We start from the raw sequence: 19,191 nt of genomic DNA on the forward strand, positions 1-19,191 counted from the left end.
TTTTACAACCTTGTTTATAAAACCCCATTCTCAAGACTGGCACAATTTGGTGTTTTTCTCAAGAAGAATGATTACTGGGGATCCACCACTGTGGCATTATTTTTTATTGATTTCTCTCGCTGTAAGCAACAGGCCAATGTAATATATTCTGTTATTCCCACTTTACGTTTAGTCAGGCTGGGAGCTTTGAGCTACCAGTTACAACTGCAATGTGTAAACTAGGCGAAGGAGAACAGAAGCTTCTGTGAAAACCAAAGCAATTGTTCACCAGGAGACGTTCCTTCTGTCTGATTTCTCCAAGGTAAAACCCATTGCAACTGTTTCCTACAGCCATGTGGTTTCAGCTTCCCTCGCTCCTACCAGCGGACTCGGAATAGCAAAGCCACTGACCCATGGAAGCAACTCAAAAATACAGAAATGACTCAAAACATGATGTGCTGGTGAGTGCCCATCGGTCCCAAAGGCGGAGCCCTCCGGGAAGGTCGACCTGCAGCACGGTGCAGGACACAAAGCAGGATGGACATGTGCACAGGGAAGACTTTTACTAGGGTGGGAGGCTTAATTAGCATTTGTAAAGTGCTTTGAGACCCTACATATTCACTGAATAATATTCACTGAAATAAGCTCTAAGAAGCACACTTTGCCTGACCACTCAGTCTGCTTCTGTCCCCAAATCTGCAGGAGATTAGAAAATCCAGAGCATGGACAGATTGGATAAATCAGAGATGAGAAGGATTTATCAAGGAACTTATCCATCCCTCTGCTAATGTAAGACCAGGTCCAACAGTATATTTTTAAGCGCTTTGTCCAGTGTGGTTTGAAAATGACTGAAGTGCTGAGAGATAATACCAGCATCTATTAGATCTCACTACTGGGAAATGCTTCCTGATACTCAGCCTAGCATCTCCTTGGCTTTACTTTAGTCCATTACTGCTAGTTATGCCCCTGAAGTCTATCGTAAACAACAGATATAATTTTCACCTAAAAACACAGAAAACGTTCATCTAATCACAGCCCTTCACTTGAACAGCGAGAGGTGACAAGGTGGCATCACGGGGAAGCAGGAGGCGATGGAAGGTGCCATGCTGTGCTCTGCTCTCCTCCAGCGCCCGTCACCGGGATGTTCACACCCGTGGGACACCCCGACGCGACCAAGGGATGCAGAGCCAGGCCGGCTGCGTCTCAGGGTCCACCCGTGAAGGTGAACGACTTCAGTCAGTGTGAGGAGATGAAACACGGCCTTAGTGTTTCAGCAGATGAAGCACCAGCAGGCACATCTTTAAATAAAAAGCAAATTTGTACAGGCTAAAAACTGTTGCTGGGAAGATGGGGACAGGACTGCATGAAGGGTGTCTCCTGCCAGCCCCAGAAGGACACACATGTTCAACTGTCCGTGCCAATAGTGTATTTGTATTCCTGGACAGAAAGCTCTGTGAAAGCATCCCCCAACCCACAGTGGTCCCGTGCCGGCAGATACAACGAGCTCACCAGACTGCAGATGAGGTTGACCCAACAACCCCAGAGAGATACTCCTAGACTGGACCAAAACCTTGCTGCCCATCACCAGCCCAAGGCACTGCTGGCACACACCAGTCCATGACCCCGCACCAGCACGGCTGGACAGCAGCTGCGACCCCACACCCTCAGAAATGGCCCCTTCAGAGAATCCCAGCCTGGCTGGGTTGAAGGGACCTCTGCAGAACCCCAGCCCAGCCCTGCTCACACAGGGTCACCAGAGCAGATCACACAGGTGGGTCCAAGTGGTTTGAATGTCTCAGAGCAGGAGACTCCACACCCGCTCTGGGCAGCCTGGGCCAGGCTCTGGCACCTCCCAGCAAACAAGTTTCTGCTCATGTTCAGATGGAGCCTCCTGTGTTTCAGTCTGTGCCCGTTGCCCCTCACCCTGGCGTTGGGCACCACTGAACAGAGTCCGGTCCATCCTCTGACACCCACCCTGAGATATTGATCCATTGATCAGATCACTCTCAGCTTCTCTTCTCCAGCTCAACAGCCCCAGCTTTCTCAGTCTCTCTTCTTAAGAAAGATGCTCCAGGTCCCTCACCATCTTCACAGCCCATCGCTGGACTCTCTCTAGGAGTTCCCTCTCCTTCTTAAACTGGGGTGCCCGGAACTGGACACACAACTCCAGATGCAGCCTCACCAGGGCAGACCAGGGGGGAGGAACAACCTCTCGGTCACACTTTTCCTAATTCGCCCTTCACCGATGTTGTTGCAGTGTTTTAGAGGGGCTCGCTTTAGGTACTACAGAGCTCAGCAACACCAACGAGACATTGCGGCACACCGGCGCCACACCACAGCACAGCAGGCTTGCTCAGCTGCTCTTGAGCAGCCTGGCTTTCCTACACACATGTCTTTAGAAGCCTGAGGAACAGGTGGGTGGTGGGGTACAGGGAGCACTTGATAGCTCACTTTGCAATGGGCTTTTCTTTCCTCCCCTCTTTTACCATGGAAATTAATTCTCCTCCTCTGTGCTATCACTGTCATTTTACCAATTAACATTTTTAATAGTAAGTGTTTTCTAGGAAACACGGTAGTACGCAGGCGTGTGCTTCCAATTTAAATGCTGACACCCATGCTGTGTTCACACCTGAGCATCGCTCCTCACCAGAGGTTCCCTCCCCAAACAAGAGGGGACCCCTATAGCACCATAGCCCCATGGCAGATGAAGTGTTGGCATCACACCACACATGGCCAGCAATCTCTTTTTCTTCTTTTAAGCTTCTCCTTTCCCTGAAGGTGCTACAGCCCTGGGGATCTTGGGGACCCCGGGGTCCCATCCAGCAGCACCGCATCCACCTTCCCCAGCCCCGGAGCAGAGATTTGTCCCCAGGAAGCCCTCGTGCTGCAGATCCAGATCTGTGCCCTGAGCTCCTATACACAGGGTAACCAGGGAAGTGTTTATAATTACTCGTATTACTTCTTTTTATATTATGCTGGCTCCAAAAATCCTATATCTGTCTTGCATGTTCACCTACCACCACATTATCTGAACATAGTGTACTTTCCATCACTTCACCTTCTGTTTGAGAAAACACCATCAAAAGTACTTTCTTATATATATAAAAATTAGTATTTATAAGTAAAAGGCTAAAGTTAGAAATTAATTTTTATAATTAGACAAGGAAAATTATATTTTTTTGAAAATGAAACATAACTACGTTACATCATAAAAAACCACACGTTACTGAGCAAAATAAGAGTTCAACTTAGAATAAATGAGTAATGTAGCAGCCAGAGCTACAAACCTCCAACTTTATTTCTAGTTTGCATTTATGTGGGTTTTGGCTGCTTCCAAAACAGATATTTAAGATGTCAAGAACCTGCAGCGATACTGACTGGCTGTGTGCTGCAGGTCCATGCAGAGACAAGGATGCTGGTTTTAAAACCAACATAAGAAACCCAACCAGTTGAGATCAAACACTTTGTAGTGCATTGAAAAGATTTTCAACTCAAAGTTATCAAAATCTCTTCTCTTAGCAAGTGTTCTTTGCCAAGTTCAAAGGTTTATTTCTTTGGAAATCCTTACACACCGTAGTCAGAATCTTTTCATATTGATTAATAATGAAATCGGCTTTTAGAAGATGCCGGAGCCTGTGAAGGCGCTCAGGATGGGCCACTTCAGAGTTCTCGCAAGACAACAGGCTCCTCCTGCTCTCTGAATTGGGACCGACCTTTTCAATGCTCTGCAGCAGAGATCAAGTCGAGGGTGTTTGAAGGCGTTTTAGTCAGCATTCTGCCATTTAGAAGTTAAATAAGACAAACTACAATACATGTTGAAATAAAGAAAAAGAGCTTGGTGTGTATGGGAGGGCGGTCTCTCTCGTTTGGACCTTCCTGACTTGCTCCCGACACAGCCTGTCCCCGGCGGGTCGTGTGGCCAGAGCTGGGGGGACATGGGGAGAGTGGGGACAGCCCAAGGTGCTGTGGGACAATGGCGTCCTGCCGGGATGGTGGCCTTGGTGGGCACTGGACTGAGCCACGCAAGCCCAGGGCACTGGAAGGAAGGCTGAGGGAACAACAAACTTCACGTGGCCAAAACAGGCCTCCAAAAGGGGCACGGTGAGGGAGGAGAACGTGTCTTCTATGGCTTGTCCAAATCAACAGAAAACAGGAAAAATTTAACACATTAATTCTTGCAGGGGCAAGTCTGTTTGCTTCATGAGACCCTGGGATCTCCCATCTATTTTTCTCCTTTGGCAGCCAAAATTCAACCCAACTCTATGAAACAGCACAAGAACAGAAATGCTCAACGTTTGGGGGGTGGACAGCAGTGCTGGGATGAGAACAACAGTGGAGGAGAGGACAGGAACAGCCAGGAGGGAACGGGCAAGGAGAGCCCTGAGCAGCAGAGATGGCCTTGAAAACACCCCAGCACAGGCATTGGAAGCCCTGAGCAAAAATCAGTCTCCAAAGCACATCAGGATGTTCCTCTCCTGAAGATACCAAGTGAAAATTGTGATTTACACAGCTGGGAGATGCCATGCAAAGCGGAAGAGGAGGAAAGGAGTGACCACAGGGTGGTTTTCTTTTCTTGTGTGGTTCCTTTCTCAAAAGCTGCCGCTTCCTCTTTGCTTTTTCTCCTCCTTAAAGGAGGGAAAATTTAAAAGAAATTGCAGAAGGCGTTTAAAAATCTAACACAGTGTACTGTATAAAATAAGCATGAACAAACAAAACAAGAACTCTTAATGGCAAAACATCAAATGTCTGTGTCCTAAATGCTGTGTGGTGTTTTTCGTTTGTTTGTTTTCATTTTTTTGTTGTTTTCATTTGGTTTTCCATGCTGCACTTTGTTAACCTGTCCCTTGCACACATGCCCAGAGGCTGCAGAGACAGGGAACCCAGAGCTATTGGAGAAAGGGGGGAAAATACCAACCTGTCATTTACTTTCATGATTCCTGGAACGTGGTTATTGAATGACACTAATGTTGTGTGTGAATGGATGGTTGGGATTGGGATTTGAGATGCTCTTCGAGTCATGGACGCGGCAAAGATCCCCCAATGTTCTGCAAACACACACACACAGACACCCTGTGCCCCTCGTCCCCAGCACTGAGGCTACAGGTCCACAGTCCCCTGTTTCCCAGACTCTCTCTTGATCAATATGACAACTCGTTGCTGCATTCAGAAACAAGATACCTCCAGTTACCTCAAAAGCAGACACAAAAAATAGGCTTTTAGGTCAGCAGGCTCCTAAGGAGAAGGCAAAATCTGCTCTGTGTGCCCCAGACAGTTCAGCTGAGCTTCCCCGGGGCCTCACAGTCCAGCTAATGAGAAACTCCCCAGCAACCCCCATGTAAAATGCTTTCCTAGGTCTTTAAAATGCCTTAAATTCTCTATATATTTAGTAAGACTTCTTTACTTCTTTAAAATGTCCCTTGTTGCTCCTCAAGATAATACTCTTGTGATGTATTACAACAGCAATGCAGCATTGCAAAGCAAGACGAATATTGAGTCTTATTTTCCTCTCAGCTTCGAAGGAGCAGCAAAGCCCTGTGCAAAGCCGAGGTGGGTGCTCGCCTGGCCCCCCACAGCCCTGCCCACCCTCCCCGATGCTTTTGGGGGGCGATGGACGGGATCAGGGCTGCACTGGCTGTTCACAAGGAAGAGCAAGGGAAGGAGCGCTTGGCCGCTCTTCCACTGGGACAGAAAACATCTCTGTCTCTTGCACAGCAAAACGCTACTGACCTGCTATTGAACAGCAAGCTGAGTCCTCACATCAAGAGAGGAAAGGAAAAGCTTTTCTCCTTCTTTTTACGTTAAGGAACAAATGTTTACAAGACCTGAAGAGGAAGGAAATTCACTATATGTCCATTGTTAAATGGGGCTGATGGATTATTTACCCTGGCGCAAGGGCAGCCTCTGTCTCCGTATACATTTTCCTGATTCCTTAAGTTAATACATATGGCTTTAAGTTGTGGTAAAAAAAAAATAATAACAAAACTATTTGCAGTTTTATCTGAAGTACTTGAATAAATGTGTCAGTGAACCTACACCAAGGGCTGGATTCCTGCAAAGTGTTTCACCTTTACAGGTTTTACCAGGATCGCGCAGTTAAGCCAGAGCCGACGGCGACTTCTGCACATGCTGTAGGAAAAGGGATGGTGCCCTGTGCTAAAGCACCACCACACAGATTCAACTCCTGCTCACAAAAAACTTCCAGTACAGCTTCTACTGGTTGATGAACAAACTAAGATACAGCAGCAGAAGCACCTTCTCTGCCCACAACTGCACCGGTATAAATACTTCACTAGAACTAAAAAGAGTTTACAAAGGACATTGTACCTGCTCTCGCTGTCCCTGCGCTCCGGACCCGCCGTTTGCCCGGCCCACGGCAGCCGTGCGAGTGCCAACAGACTTTCAGAAGTCGCTTCGTATGTGTTTGCACACACACAGAGATGTACAAACACACACAGGAGAAGGAGGCAGAGAAATATGTTAATTTGAAACACCTGGCAAATGTTTCAGAGTTAACAAGTCTCAGGTTTGGCCTTTTGGTTTTTCTTCTGTTGGAGGGGGGTCAAGGAAGGGGAGGTGATTTTGCCAGTTGGGGCTGGGGAAGGAACAGGCACAAAACAAGAAGTCAAAGGGTGTTTTTTCACCCTTTATTGAAGTTCAGCATCACACTACTGGAGCTAATGCAAACAGGAAGATCATAAAAGAACATAATGAAAGGCTCGCACACTGGGACCGAGGGACTGGTTTCAGTTACAGAATATAGCTTTGGAGGCACACCACACAGAGCCGGGGACTCCACGCAGCCGCGAACCGCCGCTTTTCAGCTTTTTCTACGTAGTTCCTCACCCGTATTTCAGCCTGCAACCTCTATCCAATGCACCGTGCCCTGTCGTTATAGGATCCTGTATTGCATCTTTATACACACGCAAGATTGACATCTGCAGCTAAGTGTATTAAGAGGAAAACCCCCCAATTAGCACACATTTTCCTTATGCTGCTGTGAATCACGCATGCAATGCCTTTTATCCACACCCGATATCTTGAATGAGAGATGTAATTATGGGAGTAAATGAAGAAAAACGGAGGATACTCAACTAATTTAGGAAAAGCCTTGTGCAGGCTGCCTTTTACTTACAGCGGAGTCACCAATACCATCCAGAAATCCCAAATTAACTCCCACTCCGCATAGAAACCTGTGTTAGATTTAGCCCAATTCAAGGTGTGTGGCACATACCACCGGTAACTCCACTCCGGTGCTGTCTGAGACCAAGGTCGAGCAAGAGAATGGCGAGCGCTCTTTGCACGTGCCGTCAGCTCCAGGCACACAGGGGCCTCCGACATCGCGCCGGGGGGTTGCAGCAGCAAAATTTGCTCGCAAAGACCAGTAAAACACAAACCCTTCCAAAGAGCACCCCGAGGAGATGCACCCAGCACGGCCCAGGGTGCAGCTGTACCAAGGGAAGCGCCCCACAAAGGCAGGTTCTGCCTTCAAGCCCCGCTAGACACTGATTTAGCGTGGAACATCTCCTGGGAGCCCGTCTCCCCGTCACTCTTATAAACACCACGAACCAGGAATGCAGCACCAGTGTTAATTTCCATATTACTGCTCCATTTCTGAGCTGTTCTTACGTGGCTGCTGAGCTTCTAAAAGAATACTGACACACAGGCCAGAACGAAGAGAGCGCAGAAAGAAAGTTACTGCCTTCAAAAATCAAAAATTCTGAGGATCTCATCAATGTTTAGGACATAACAGAGAGTAACATATCTTTACACAGGACACAAACAGTGACTGAAATGTGCCTAGTTACTTTAAACGCAAACTAATGTAGTATTTGCCCTCACATTTGTCTTATCAATACACATTACACAATTACAGAAAAGCTTGCTTTATCCTCTTCAGCTTCCTGAGGCTCTTTTTGTTCAAATTGTCAATGTAGCACATTAAAATGTTTAAGTGCTATTACTATCAAGCAGACCAAAAGCTGGTTCGAATGCTAAGTCTTTCTACCACAGAGATGCATCACTTTTCTCCAACCCTGACAGCACTTTCCAATTTCCTCCGAGAGAAGAAATACCCACATTCCAGTTGAGACTGAAGTTTAAAATTCCTATTAAAGCAGCTTTTATGTAATTAGATGGGAATGACTGTGCAACAGTGCCCATTGCAGAAAACTTCAAAGTGGTTATACTGGAGAAATCACAACCCGTTTCAGTGTGCCCGCAAGAAGAAAGAATGGCTCTCCCGAGGATAAGAGTATATTAGTCTCTGTATGTAATAGATTTTATTGACCATATGGAACTGATATAAAAATTGTGTTGCAGTGGGTAGTCTTGGATTTGAGACAGGAATGTGACATACAAAATACAGTTCCTGTTAAAAGCCTGGCAGCTTTCTGGCAGTTTTTGCAATCAGAAGAACCTGAAATATTTACCTGATTGAGTCACTGATGAGTCCCAGGTCAAAGCAAAATCTGAAGATTCACCTTCTTCAACTGAAAAAGAACAAAAAGGACAAAAATGAGTTGTGATAGCTAAAACAAACCAACTGGAAAGCAACACCATCAGAAAACTAGGTCTGCTGTAGCATTAAGTATTAAAACAGACTTCTGCACTGGTGAAAAAGAACTTACTGCTTTCTATAAAATAATTCATAAGGTAGAAATTTAGTAAAGAGATTTTCCCTATGTTTTAACCTAAATATGGGATTTCTGTGTGCAGTTTTTTCCTAAACAGGTAACAGTAAGTTCACATTAAATTTTAACAGAGGCTGCTGAGTGTTCACATTTGAAATTTTGTACATTCACAACAACTTGCATGTGTAAAATTTCAAAAACTACCTATACCTTTACAACAGCAATGTACACTGTAACAGGTCATAGTAAAGAACTGTCCTATGAGGGGAAAAGTGTCCAAGTTATGACATCTTAACATATTAGCCCTATTCAGACCAGAGCAACAGCTTGAGTTTGTCAGAGTCCTGAATTAAAAAATGCCATTAGAATGCGCAAGCCTGTTCTGGAATATGGTAGTCATCAATAACTGCATTAGGGCTTGCTGATGTGAAAGCTGTCAGAGCCAGGTGCTCCGCATTTACAAGCAACATATCTATAACCTCCTGCCTGTTAAGAATTACAAAATGTCATTTGATTCTTACATTCTTAAAAATAACTAAGATCAACTGACAACAGGCAGAGCCTAATCCTGCTGTTACTGAAACCAATGGCAGTTCTACTCACGTCAGACCCATTACTTGGAAGAGGTAACTGCGGAAATTCTTCTTTTTAATTGCAAAAGTTGGTCATTATCACCTGCCTGCTCTGTCACTGTGACACCAAACATGTAAATCATGGCTCTTTATTTCCTGATGAAAAGTATTTATGCCATGCACGGAACAATCTCTAACCCTTTGATCTAAATCACGTCGGATTCAAATAAAAACTCTACATAATTCTGCAAGCGAAATCCAAACCACATTGCAAGGCCCCTATTGACTAGATGGGACCTGGCCCTGGAACCCGCTATGGTGATTATTACATTGAGTATTTACATTTTCATCACAAGAGTCCTGATGTTATGCTTTCCTCTCCCCTTTTTCTCAATCCAGTACAGAACTCTGGCATCCCATAAGCTTACCGATCAGCTTGGTGTCAATGGTGACATCATGTGGCATTAGGAACAGAGAAGATAATTTGCATCAACGGCACCTTGACAAATTTTGATTTTACATTCAGATCATAAATAAGTGTGCCTTCCACAGCGGGACACAGCCCCGGCCTTGTTAGCCTGCAAGTTTACCAACACAGCAGCAGGGAATCTGGCCACTTCTTTTGAAAAAATCATACTTGAGACACAGTCATACTTCTCCCAAAAAGTCTATGTTAGCATAAAGGCCGTGTCACATAGCACGACATTCCACAAAAACAGAGAAAAACGCCTCCTGAGGTGGTTATCAGAGCCATTCCCCAGGCGCGGCTTAGCAGGCCCAGCTCTCCTAGGGCTCACCTACCATTCCGTGCCCTGCAACCACCATCTTGTTCCCATTTCCACCCATCTCTTAACCAAAAAACTCTGGACAGAATTATCCTGCATACATTTTTTTTATGGGAGTGAAACTGTATCTCATTTTAACATTGCAATCTACATACATTAGGGAGGGTTTTGCCCCAAAATTAAATAAGCTGTGTTAGCACTTCATGTAACTTGTTCAAAACAGACGAGCGGAATGTTTTAATTTCACGTTATCCTCAACTGCTTTTTGGTTGGCTTGCTTGGACAGTTTTTTAATATTACTACTTTTATGCTGAGGGTGTTTTTTATTTCTTTACATTGCATCTTAGAGGGGTGAAAAAGAGCCAGGCTGCTAAAAATACTCAAATGCAACAAACTCAGCCCTAGTCAAGTAGAAGTAGATGAGCTCAGTGCTGGTCACTGGCAATTTTAGCAACCCGCTGCCTTTTGTGTTGGTTAAACACCGGAGACTGCTCTAGTCCTCGTGCTGCTGCAGGGACCGGCTCCGGCAAATAACAAAAATGCGGGTTTTTTTTGGAATCCCTTAAATGAGGGCAAAGGTTTGATTCAGCCTCTGTTGGCATTAATTTGCTTTGCTCCCCAGTGACTGAAAAGGGGACAGAGAACATACATGTGAAGACGACGGCACCTAAATTCACTTTATATTATTGCAGCCAGGGCTTCAGGTTCTCCCCCGGTTTGCTGCTCACACCACTATTCCCCTTTTTTCTTCTATTTTCTCCTTTTTGTTTTTTAATATTTTTTAAGCAAACACCATCTTTCATAGGATCAACCGTAAGAAAAATTAACGGTCGAGCCCCCTCCAAGCAGCATTGCTATATCAGACTGATGTCTCTCTTGTAGTAAAGTATCAAGTCAAATTGTCCCCCCGGACAGCGAGCACCACTCGAGGGGAGCCAGGACCCCACGCTGTTTGCCATGGTGCTGGCTGGGGGTGCCAAACACATCCAGGCCACGGGGCAAGGCCAGGCTGGTGCTGCTCAGGACCAGGATGAGGTGGGTTATGGAGTGGCACGGTCACAGTGACAGTCAGCATCACCTGTCAGCCCATCCACCCCCTAAACCAGGCAGAAACAAGGGGCAGAAGCAGCTATATCCAAAAAAGAAAGACTGGGTCCGTACACCGGTGTAATTAAGAAGACCCAGAGGTCTGGAGGGGAAGAGTCTGTGATACTGAAGCTAAAAAAATACAGGTGATCAGGCTTTGTCATGGGCACTGAGTGCAATTGTAGGGAGACACTTAACTCCACCATGTTTCTGCTCCCTCTCTGTGATGGGCATAAAACCCAGAGCTGAAAGGTTCCTCCATGGTCACCTTAATCTTCTGGATATAAATCGTTCTTTAAGGAGCCAGCATTTGAAGCGGTGTCGCTGCTGGCGTTGCCTCAGCAGTAAACAGATGTCTCTCAAGTCAGTGGGAAAGATTATCCGTTTCTTCCTCCCAAACTCAACCTCAACACCCAAGCCACAGCAGCTAAATTTGCCCTCAGTCGCATGCGGCTGTTGCTGGACGCACACAGCAAAAGGAGGAGCTTTCCCGGGCTGGTCTCTGGGGAGAAGAGTCCCGCAGACCCCGCTCTGGGGACAGACACCCATATGGGACAGACCCCAGGGCTGCCTTGGGGCTCAGCCAACCCTCCCTGGGAGGGCAGAGTGGGTACAGAACACATTGGCTGCTATGGCTGTGAAGGGATTTCCAGCTCTCACTACTGTGAATAGAGTCAAAAACCTCCTTATGTTTGCCAGGGAGTAATTCACTGAAGTTGCTTTTTCAGTTCAAGTTTCAGTTTCTTAATATTTTTCTCAGCATCACTTGAAACCTAGGTTGACTCTGGTGACCACTGTGCATCAATGGTCACTTTGGATGCTAGTATTTAAGTAGCGGTAATGAGCAAAATAGCCATTGAAGAGGTATGAAGCACTCAACACAATCACTTCCAAAATACAACACACGGTAAAAAAAAATCCTGTTTCATTAGGCGGAAAACATGTTTTCTGAGACACAGCAGCCACAATCACAACTACTGGAGTCAGGGACTAGACACTTCCACCTGTGCCAGTGAACCACTCTGAACGTGTGGACACACAAGTCCATGTCACTGATGTTCTGCATGGGCAGGATCCACCCACCTACCCAAAACGACCCCCAGCCTGGCAGTCCTGCAGGGAGCGGCTTAAGGCTCAGCGCCGGGATTTTATAAAGGAACTCGATCTCGTATAAGCTCCAACTACTTTATGGGAGTCCTGGTGACATAATGGTAAAGGCTCAGCAACACTGGGCATTGAAAATGAAGACATCCAAAAATCACCAGTGTTAAGCTTCAGGCAGGGTGTTCCCAAATGCACTTCATGTGCTTTCATTGGATACTTTCTGTTTTCCTTCACAAACCCCATTTTCTCCCCAAATCATGTTGTGTGCCTGCACATTAAGCCATGGTTGCAACCACAGAAGTTGCTATGTAATTACACACTCTCTTTTCTCTACCTGCTCTCTCCATCCAAACGATCACTTTTAAATGCTTTGGAAAAGCACACTTTTCCTTCAGTGATACAGAGACAATACAGCAAGAGAACCATTCAGTCCCGCTTTGCCCCGTGTGTCACCCACAGAACGGCACTCGAGGTGCAGCCCAGCGCCCCAGAGAGAGGAGACATGTGCCAGATTCTCTGTGATTAGGAAGAGATGGGCAAGAAACTACTAACTACAGCACTAAACCTTGATATCAACACTCACAGCCCAATATTTCTGCTTTAAAAGCATTAAGGGTTTTTTTTCCTTCCTTTTGTCAATGGTCCATAGTATATGCTGGCACACAGAGATAAAATACTGAAATAAAAAACAGACGCTCTTTTAGCTGCATCCTTTAGGGTGAGGATTATGAGTTGGTTATAGGAAACCCACCCAAAAGTGTGCCTGCTACAGCAGCTGTGCCCTTTGGTGAGACCGGCGGGCATCTGTGAGGCTGAAACCCTTCAGGAAGACTGGGTTTGGCTTGAAAACAGCCTTGGTGCGGCAGTGTAGAACATCCTTTGTGACCAGCGCCCTTGTGCCCTGCCACCCACGGCCCGGTGCTGGGAGGACACATCTGCTCCAGCTCCCGCTCTGCCCGGCACCCCTGGAGGAAACCTCTGCTCTGCTTGTGCGACCCAAACGCAAGAGCCAGAGCAAGGACAGGGCTGATGTGGGGAGGAACCGTGGGCAATGGCAGCATCACAACACAGCACCCCCACACATGCCAAATATTTGCATTTTGCCTGCTCGTCTCAGGTGTTCTCCAAGGATCCTTATTTAATTGCTAGGTCACCAGTGCTGCAGGCTCCAAGATTTCGGTTCTTTGTGCTCAGAGAAACTTCTGAAAGGATTCAGCATCCATTCCCCTAAGAGCGAGAACATCTATTTATGGGGCTACCATTACCTGAACTCCATTCACAGTCACAGTGCTTATTTAACACTTTATCACTCCCAGGAAAGAAGTTAACCTTATCAAAGTAAGACGCTTTCTGAACCAAATGTTGATTTCTAGATGCAATCAAGCTTTACAAGCGAGCAACAGCCCCTCAGTAATTCAGATGGCATGTGTATGCTCCCTTATCCCATTACACAGGCTTCAAGGACCAGTTTAACACTTCCCATAATATAAAAACTCCGTAGTATGCTAACTAAAATGTCAGGGAGTGTGTCAGTTTGAGAAATATGTTGGGTTACAAGCAAGGCCCCAGCTGATGGGGGAACTTTCCCAAGTCAGGGCTGTTACCAAAAGCTGCATTCGGCACCAGGGCCGCCCCCTCACCCATGACCAACCTACAAAAGGACCCCGAATGGCACAGTTTGAGTGCAGAAAATAAAGAAAACTTCAGTTTGGAGTATTCTGTCAGATTTTGCTCATGATAGAATGCCTTCAGATAAACCTGGGGAAATCTCTCTGCCACCTGGGTATTAGCTTTAATGTTCGTGTCAAGATTCACAGCTTTCCCTCTAGAGAAATACTCCAGCACCGATCCGCACCACGAGCCCGTCACACACTAACAGCGCATTTTCCCTGACCCAGCTGTAGGTATTCACAAGCAAGAGCTCTGCGATCTTCTGTAATCTTCAGGCTTCTTCACCACCTTTCAGGCACACATCCCTGTGCTGTCCTACCGGCCTTGGCTCCGTCCCTCCCACCACACGCAATCACACGCTCCCGAACCAGCGCAGGACGCAGAACAGCCCCATCCCACCACGACTCATCCCCCAGCGCTCTTAATCCTGCCAAATGCAAAGCAGCTTCCATTTCCACCACGTCGAAAGGAGCTGCGGATGCTCAAAACTTTGCGGATTGAGGATTGTAAATTAACCAGTTTCCAGCTGCTTGGCATGGCAGGAGCACAAAAGATGTTAACTATTTTTATACTTTAAATAGCTGGGTCTTTTCCATGCACATCTAGAGTCAGGCCTTTGGAGAGCTGTGGATAGGCTTGTTCCTCAATCTGAAATACATGGAGAAAGCACCGGACACCTCTGCTGTCACCCAGCCCACTGCCTGGCACAGTACAGCTACCAAAACTAGCAGTGGCATCCAGCAAAAAGACAAAAAAAGGTCAGAAATGGCTACTCTGAGCAGAAGCCAGTTGGCCTCTCTGTTCCGTTTCCCTCCCGGCTGGGTGTAAGGCTTTCCCTCTCTCCTGCTTCCATGTTCCCCCTTAGATCCTCCACCTTCTAATGGCAGTGAGACAAAAGGCTGCAAGACAGATATTTGCACAAGAGCAGCAAAGGAAAGCAGCAGCATGAAAAGCGGTCGCATTTGCTTAAATGAAGCTCCGCTGCAGCAGAGCTGCGCTGCATCCCCCAGGAGCACAGCGGGGTGCTGCGCCACCCCAAAAACTCGGGCTGCCCTGCTTTGCCAGCGGGTTGAGGCTTTTTCCCACTGCCACGCTGAGGGAAACCTTCAGATTTGGCAGGAAGATAGGAGGTTTTGTGGGGCTGAGCCACCGCACTGTGAACGTATCCCAATGCACTTCCCAACGCAGCTGAAGGGCGAGGGGAACCCCCAGGGCCAGCAGCGGGTGTGCTTCACACCAGCCTTTTGAGCCCATCGAATCCCATTGGAAAACCAGTTTCACAAGAGGACTGCTGCCACGTCTCCCCCTGCTCACTAGATATTTTGCTTGTTTGCATAATCATTTCTATTTCAGTTTAGTATTAATAACACTTTGCCATTTTTCCCCCGGTGGCTGGTGAGAAGGAGCCCCAGGGCACCCCCGAGAAGTGTCCGTACCCCTGCTCCCCACATCCCCGCAGGATCACGCCTGGTCCTCGGCACAATCACTCGCAGCTCCAGAGCCACCTCCCTGTTCGCTCCCTGCTGCACGGTCCCTTCAGCCATCGGTGGCTCTCGGCCAAAACGGGGCTTTCTACCTTAAACAGGACCATTATATATTAGTCCTTTCGTGGGCCAGCAGGCCAGAGAGTAAGACAAGAGGGTTTACTGACACAGTTTATTTAGCTAGTTCAGAGCCTAAACGTGCACAAGCTCTCTAGTTGCTTTTCTCCGAAGTCAGTACCAGGGCTTGGCACAGACTGTGGGTTTTGCTGGCAAAGTCAGCCTTTTTGTGTGAAGGAGGGAGGGGTGGGGAAACCCAGACTGCTGTGCTCTCTAGGTCAGGGAAAATAAATTTAAAATAATAATAATACTAAAAAAGTAACACGGATGACACAAATGGGAGAGAATTACAAAGGGAAACTGAGAAATCGAGAAAAAGATGCGAAGGTGATTAAGGAGAACAAGACAAACAACAAAATAAGGTAGCACTAGCAGGTTTATGCAAAGGAGATCTAATTATGGGTGGCTAAATCCTCCAGGACATTAATATTCCATCGTAATGTGTCTAGTTTCCTCCTTTCCAGACATGGCAGGGAGGAAATGAGAATCACTTAGATACACTGTTTAATGAGCAAATGATGGACGATCACCCAATACAGCCTGCCTGATAAGTATCCATTAGCTTAAACTCGCACAGTAAATCTGCGCGCAGCTAACGGGGCTGCCTCCTCAAACGCTACGGCAAAACTTAATGTAACTGCAACGAGCAAAAGGGATCATTGTAAATAAAAACCTCACCTCTGCGAGAGGAGAAAGACCATAGGGCATCCATAACGGCTAATCACAGCCCTGCCCACGGACCGCACACCTGACTCACCAGCCAGAGCATATTTATTCCCAGCGCTCGTATTTAGTTTTTGTGTTTCTAATTCACAGACTCCACTGGAGACAGATATTTCCCATCAAAATCTATTATGTAAATAAATACGAGTGTACAGTGTAATAAAACGCCGCCGATGTTTCCGGTTGCTCTCAAGATCAACATCTTATACATGCGATGCATTAAGCTTAGAGTTTTTGGGCCTGCAGACACCCCATGTCTATACTTTACATGATAGATTTGGAGTCAATACTCTCACTGACTGTTCTTACCGCTTGTCACTGAAGGTTAATCCCCAGGGGACAAGGTGGGTTTTTCCCCTTTAATTGTCATGCAGTGTATTTCATCTGGGAAACGTTCAGGAGTTCAGAGGCTGAGCTGGAGGAGGCACCTGGTTGAGGAGTCCCCTGCTCTGTGCAACGTACGAGACCCACTGCTGATTCTAATTGCTGCTTCCACCTCGGGAGTGTGGGACGGGGACCAGAGTTTGGGGATCATTCAGCTTTTTCTGGCCACAAGAATGGTGGGGCACATCCCACCCAGCCCAGGGACCCAAGTCCACCCACAGGCCACTCATGCCCAACACAGAGCCCCCAAATCTCCTATTGTCTATGAGCAGTGGGGACACACGATGACATGGGGCGCGGGGACAGGGCTGGGGACGGCGAGCACCGGCTGCCTGCGGGCACACTCCTCCCTGTGTTATTATATGCATTTCTAAGGCAACTGTCACCATAGCGTCTGCACCTTCTTTCAAAAATAGATCTACTATGAGTAAACAGGCGCTTTAAAGCTCCAGTGAAACAAAACAGGTGAATCTGGCATTCCCCATGTTGCTCATAAAATCATGTATTTTACTTCAGCAACCAAGAGTTTAAATATCCTTGCTCCATCTGGAACGCTGCTGGATGACAGAAACATGTACATGTTGAAACTCCAACAAACCGAAACAAGGCAAGTAGAGAAAGGGGGAATTAATGCGCCTGCAACTCACAGCCAGGACCTCAAGTCCCTGAGTCGAATTTGCAAGTTGTGAAATGATCCCTTGCTCTGCTAGAATGCCAAAAGCAAGTAGAAGTTACCCAAAGACGAGATGGCGATGCAAGGGACCCATGAGAAGTGGGTCAGCAAGCACACAGACCAAGCTGCTACTCAAACGCTTCCAATTTCTTACCCTTTCCTCCAAACTGGGGGTGTACAAGTTCACTAGTGAAGGCTCTGCTAGCACTCCACATGCTTTTGAGCACAGTGAGGGAAGGTACCCAAGTCTCAGGGAACACCTAAGACAGAATTTGCAATGGTGGGTCATGGGGCTCTGCGTTGGAAGACCAGACCCGAGGGCTGGGGTTGGCAGAGGGATAGCCCAGGTCAAGGGGATGACAGAACCACCTTCAGCGTCCACAGAACGTAAAGAAATGGCTACAATGAAATGAAGTTCCAGAACGAAGTCAAAGCACCACGAAGCCCAAACACGGGGCTTTGCACAGAGGGTGCAGGGTCTCACCAAGGCAGATTTATTGTGCGCTTTGCTTCTCCAGAAAAGAGACGGGAAAGAGCACTATTTTTACATTAGGGCTATAAAGTTTCTATATAAGCAGAACACCTAATAAAATCATTTACATGTGCTGGCCCTGTCTTGAGGCAGCTAATGAGGACGCTGAAAGGCTAACATCTAACAGACTAACGACACAAAGAAAGGGGAACGTTCTGAAATTAATTTACATGAACTTTCATATGGAAACAGGAAGCAAAGCAGGGGAGAACAGAAGCACACAAGGATCTGCAGATGAGCTATAACTCCTCACACTCTCTCTTACACAGCCTCCCCTGTACCGGCGTGCGCTGCCCAGTGCTACCCACAGGCATCCCCCTTCTCTGTACTGGGTGCTGCTTGGGCAAAACCATCTGACCAAGCACAGTTCTGAAACAAAACACTCACCAAAAAGTCTCTTTCACCACCCCACCTGCTATGGTCAGACCATGAGCCACATCCCTCCAGACCCTCCTGCCGCCTCTTCCTTTCCTTCGCAAAGAGCTGCTCTCCAGTTCATCCCGTCACCACTGCAAATCAAGTCCCACTTCACCGCAATTTGGCCACCATGGATTTCATCCAGAACCAACAGAAGATACAACATCTCCCATTACACATGGATCGGGCAAGATAAATGTTGTCAGTCTCCATCCTGAGCTGCCCCAGATGGCAGGGGGACCCCAGTTTTCAGACAGTCAGGTTAGAGAGTTTAGTGCCCATGAAAAATTCACCCTTCCAAACATGACACAAAGAACAGAAAACTACTTAAACAGCAGCATTTACCTTGAGGGTCACTGATGAAATGCTAAAGCATGCAACAACTCTGTTCTTACACATGTTTAAGTCCCCTACTTCATAATTCTTCAAAGCAGGTTTTACTAGGTCGTGCCTAAAGCCCTCGCTGCCCCTGCAGCAGCGAGCTCCACGGGAGCAGGGGGACTGCACCACTTTGTTGAGCACCTTACACTCCCTTCCACATACCCCGTTCACCACTGAGGACTATTAATCACAGCTGGAAAAAATAAAATTAAATAAAATGAAAAGCTTCAACCAGATTTCTACACCTCAGCCTAAAAAAACCCAACAATTTTTACTGCTAATCCTCCAAGCTTGGAAATTGTTTCAGTGGTGAGCTATGTTTGCAGTGTAGGTAGCACAGCAAAAGGAAAAGGGAGAGAGGAGGCTTTTCCTGACCAGCCATTTTAATTAGAGCTACGAGGGCTTGGAAAAACCCATCTGGTGAGTGGAGTCATTTCCCCCTCTCCCCTCCTCTTTGATGCTGGTCCCAACGAGCAGGACCCACATTTCCAGCAGCAGAAGCGCAGGGGATGTCGCTGCTTCGGTGCCATCGCGGGGATCAGCTCTCGGTGGCCGGACACGGGGGCTCGGGCTCCCCAAACCAGCGCGGGGTTCGGGGGGTGATGCAGGAGTTGGTTTCTCGAGCAAACAGCTCGCCGGGGCTCTTTGTGCAT

General features: G+C 47.1%; 1 protein-coding gene across 4 annotated transcripts in view; it reads right to left on the reverse strand.

Annotated features, from left to right (window-relative positions):
• The window catches only part of ZNF423 (zinc finger protein 423), a 221,125-nt gene that overhangs the window by 170,781 nt on the left and 31,153 nt on the right, over positions 1-19,191 (reverse strand). For all 4 annotated transcript variants that reach the window (XR_010465872.1, XR_010465873.1, XM_065028591.1 and 1 more), the window contains exon 2: positions 8,409-8,468. Coding sequence is in view for 2 of the 4 variants with exons in the window: in XM_065028591.1 (XP_064884663.1) it covers positions 8,409-8,468 (60 nt within the window). In the remaining 2 variants the exon portion in view is untranslated. The remainder of the gene's footprint in view (positions 1-8,408; positions 8,469-19,191) is intronic.

The sequence above is a fragment of the Columba livia genome, chromosome 13, assembly GCF_036013475.1.
Source record: "Columba livia isolate bColLiv1 breed racing homer chromosome 13, bColLiv1.pat.W.v2, whole genome shotgun sequence".
Classification (NCBI taxonomy): domain Eukaryota; kingdom Metazoa; phylum Chordata; class Aves; order Columbiformes; family Columbidae; genus Columba; species Columba livia.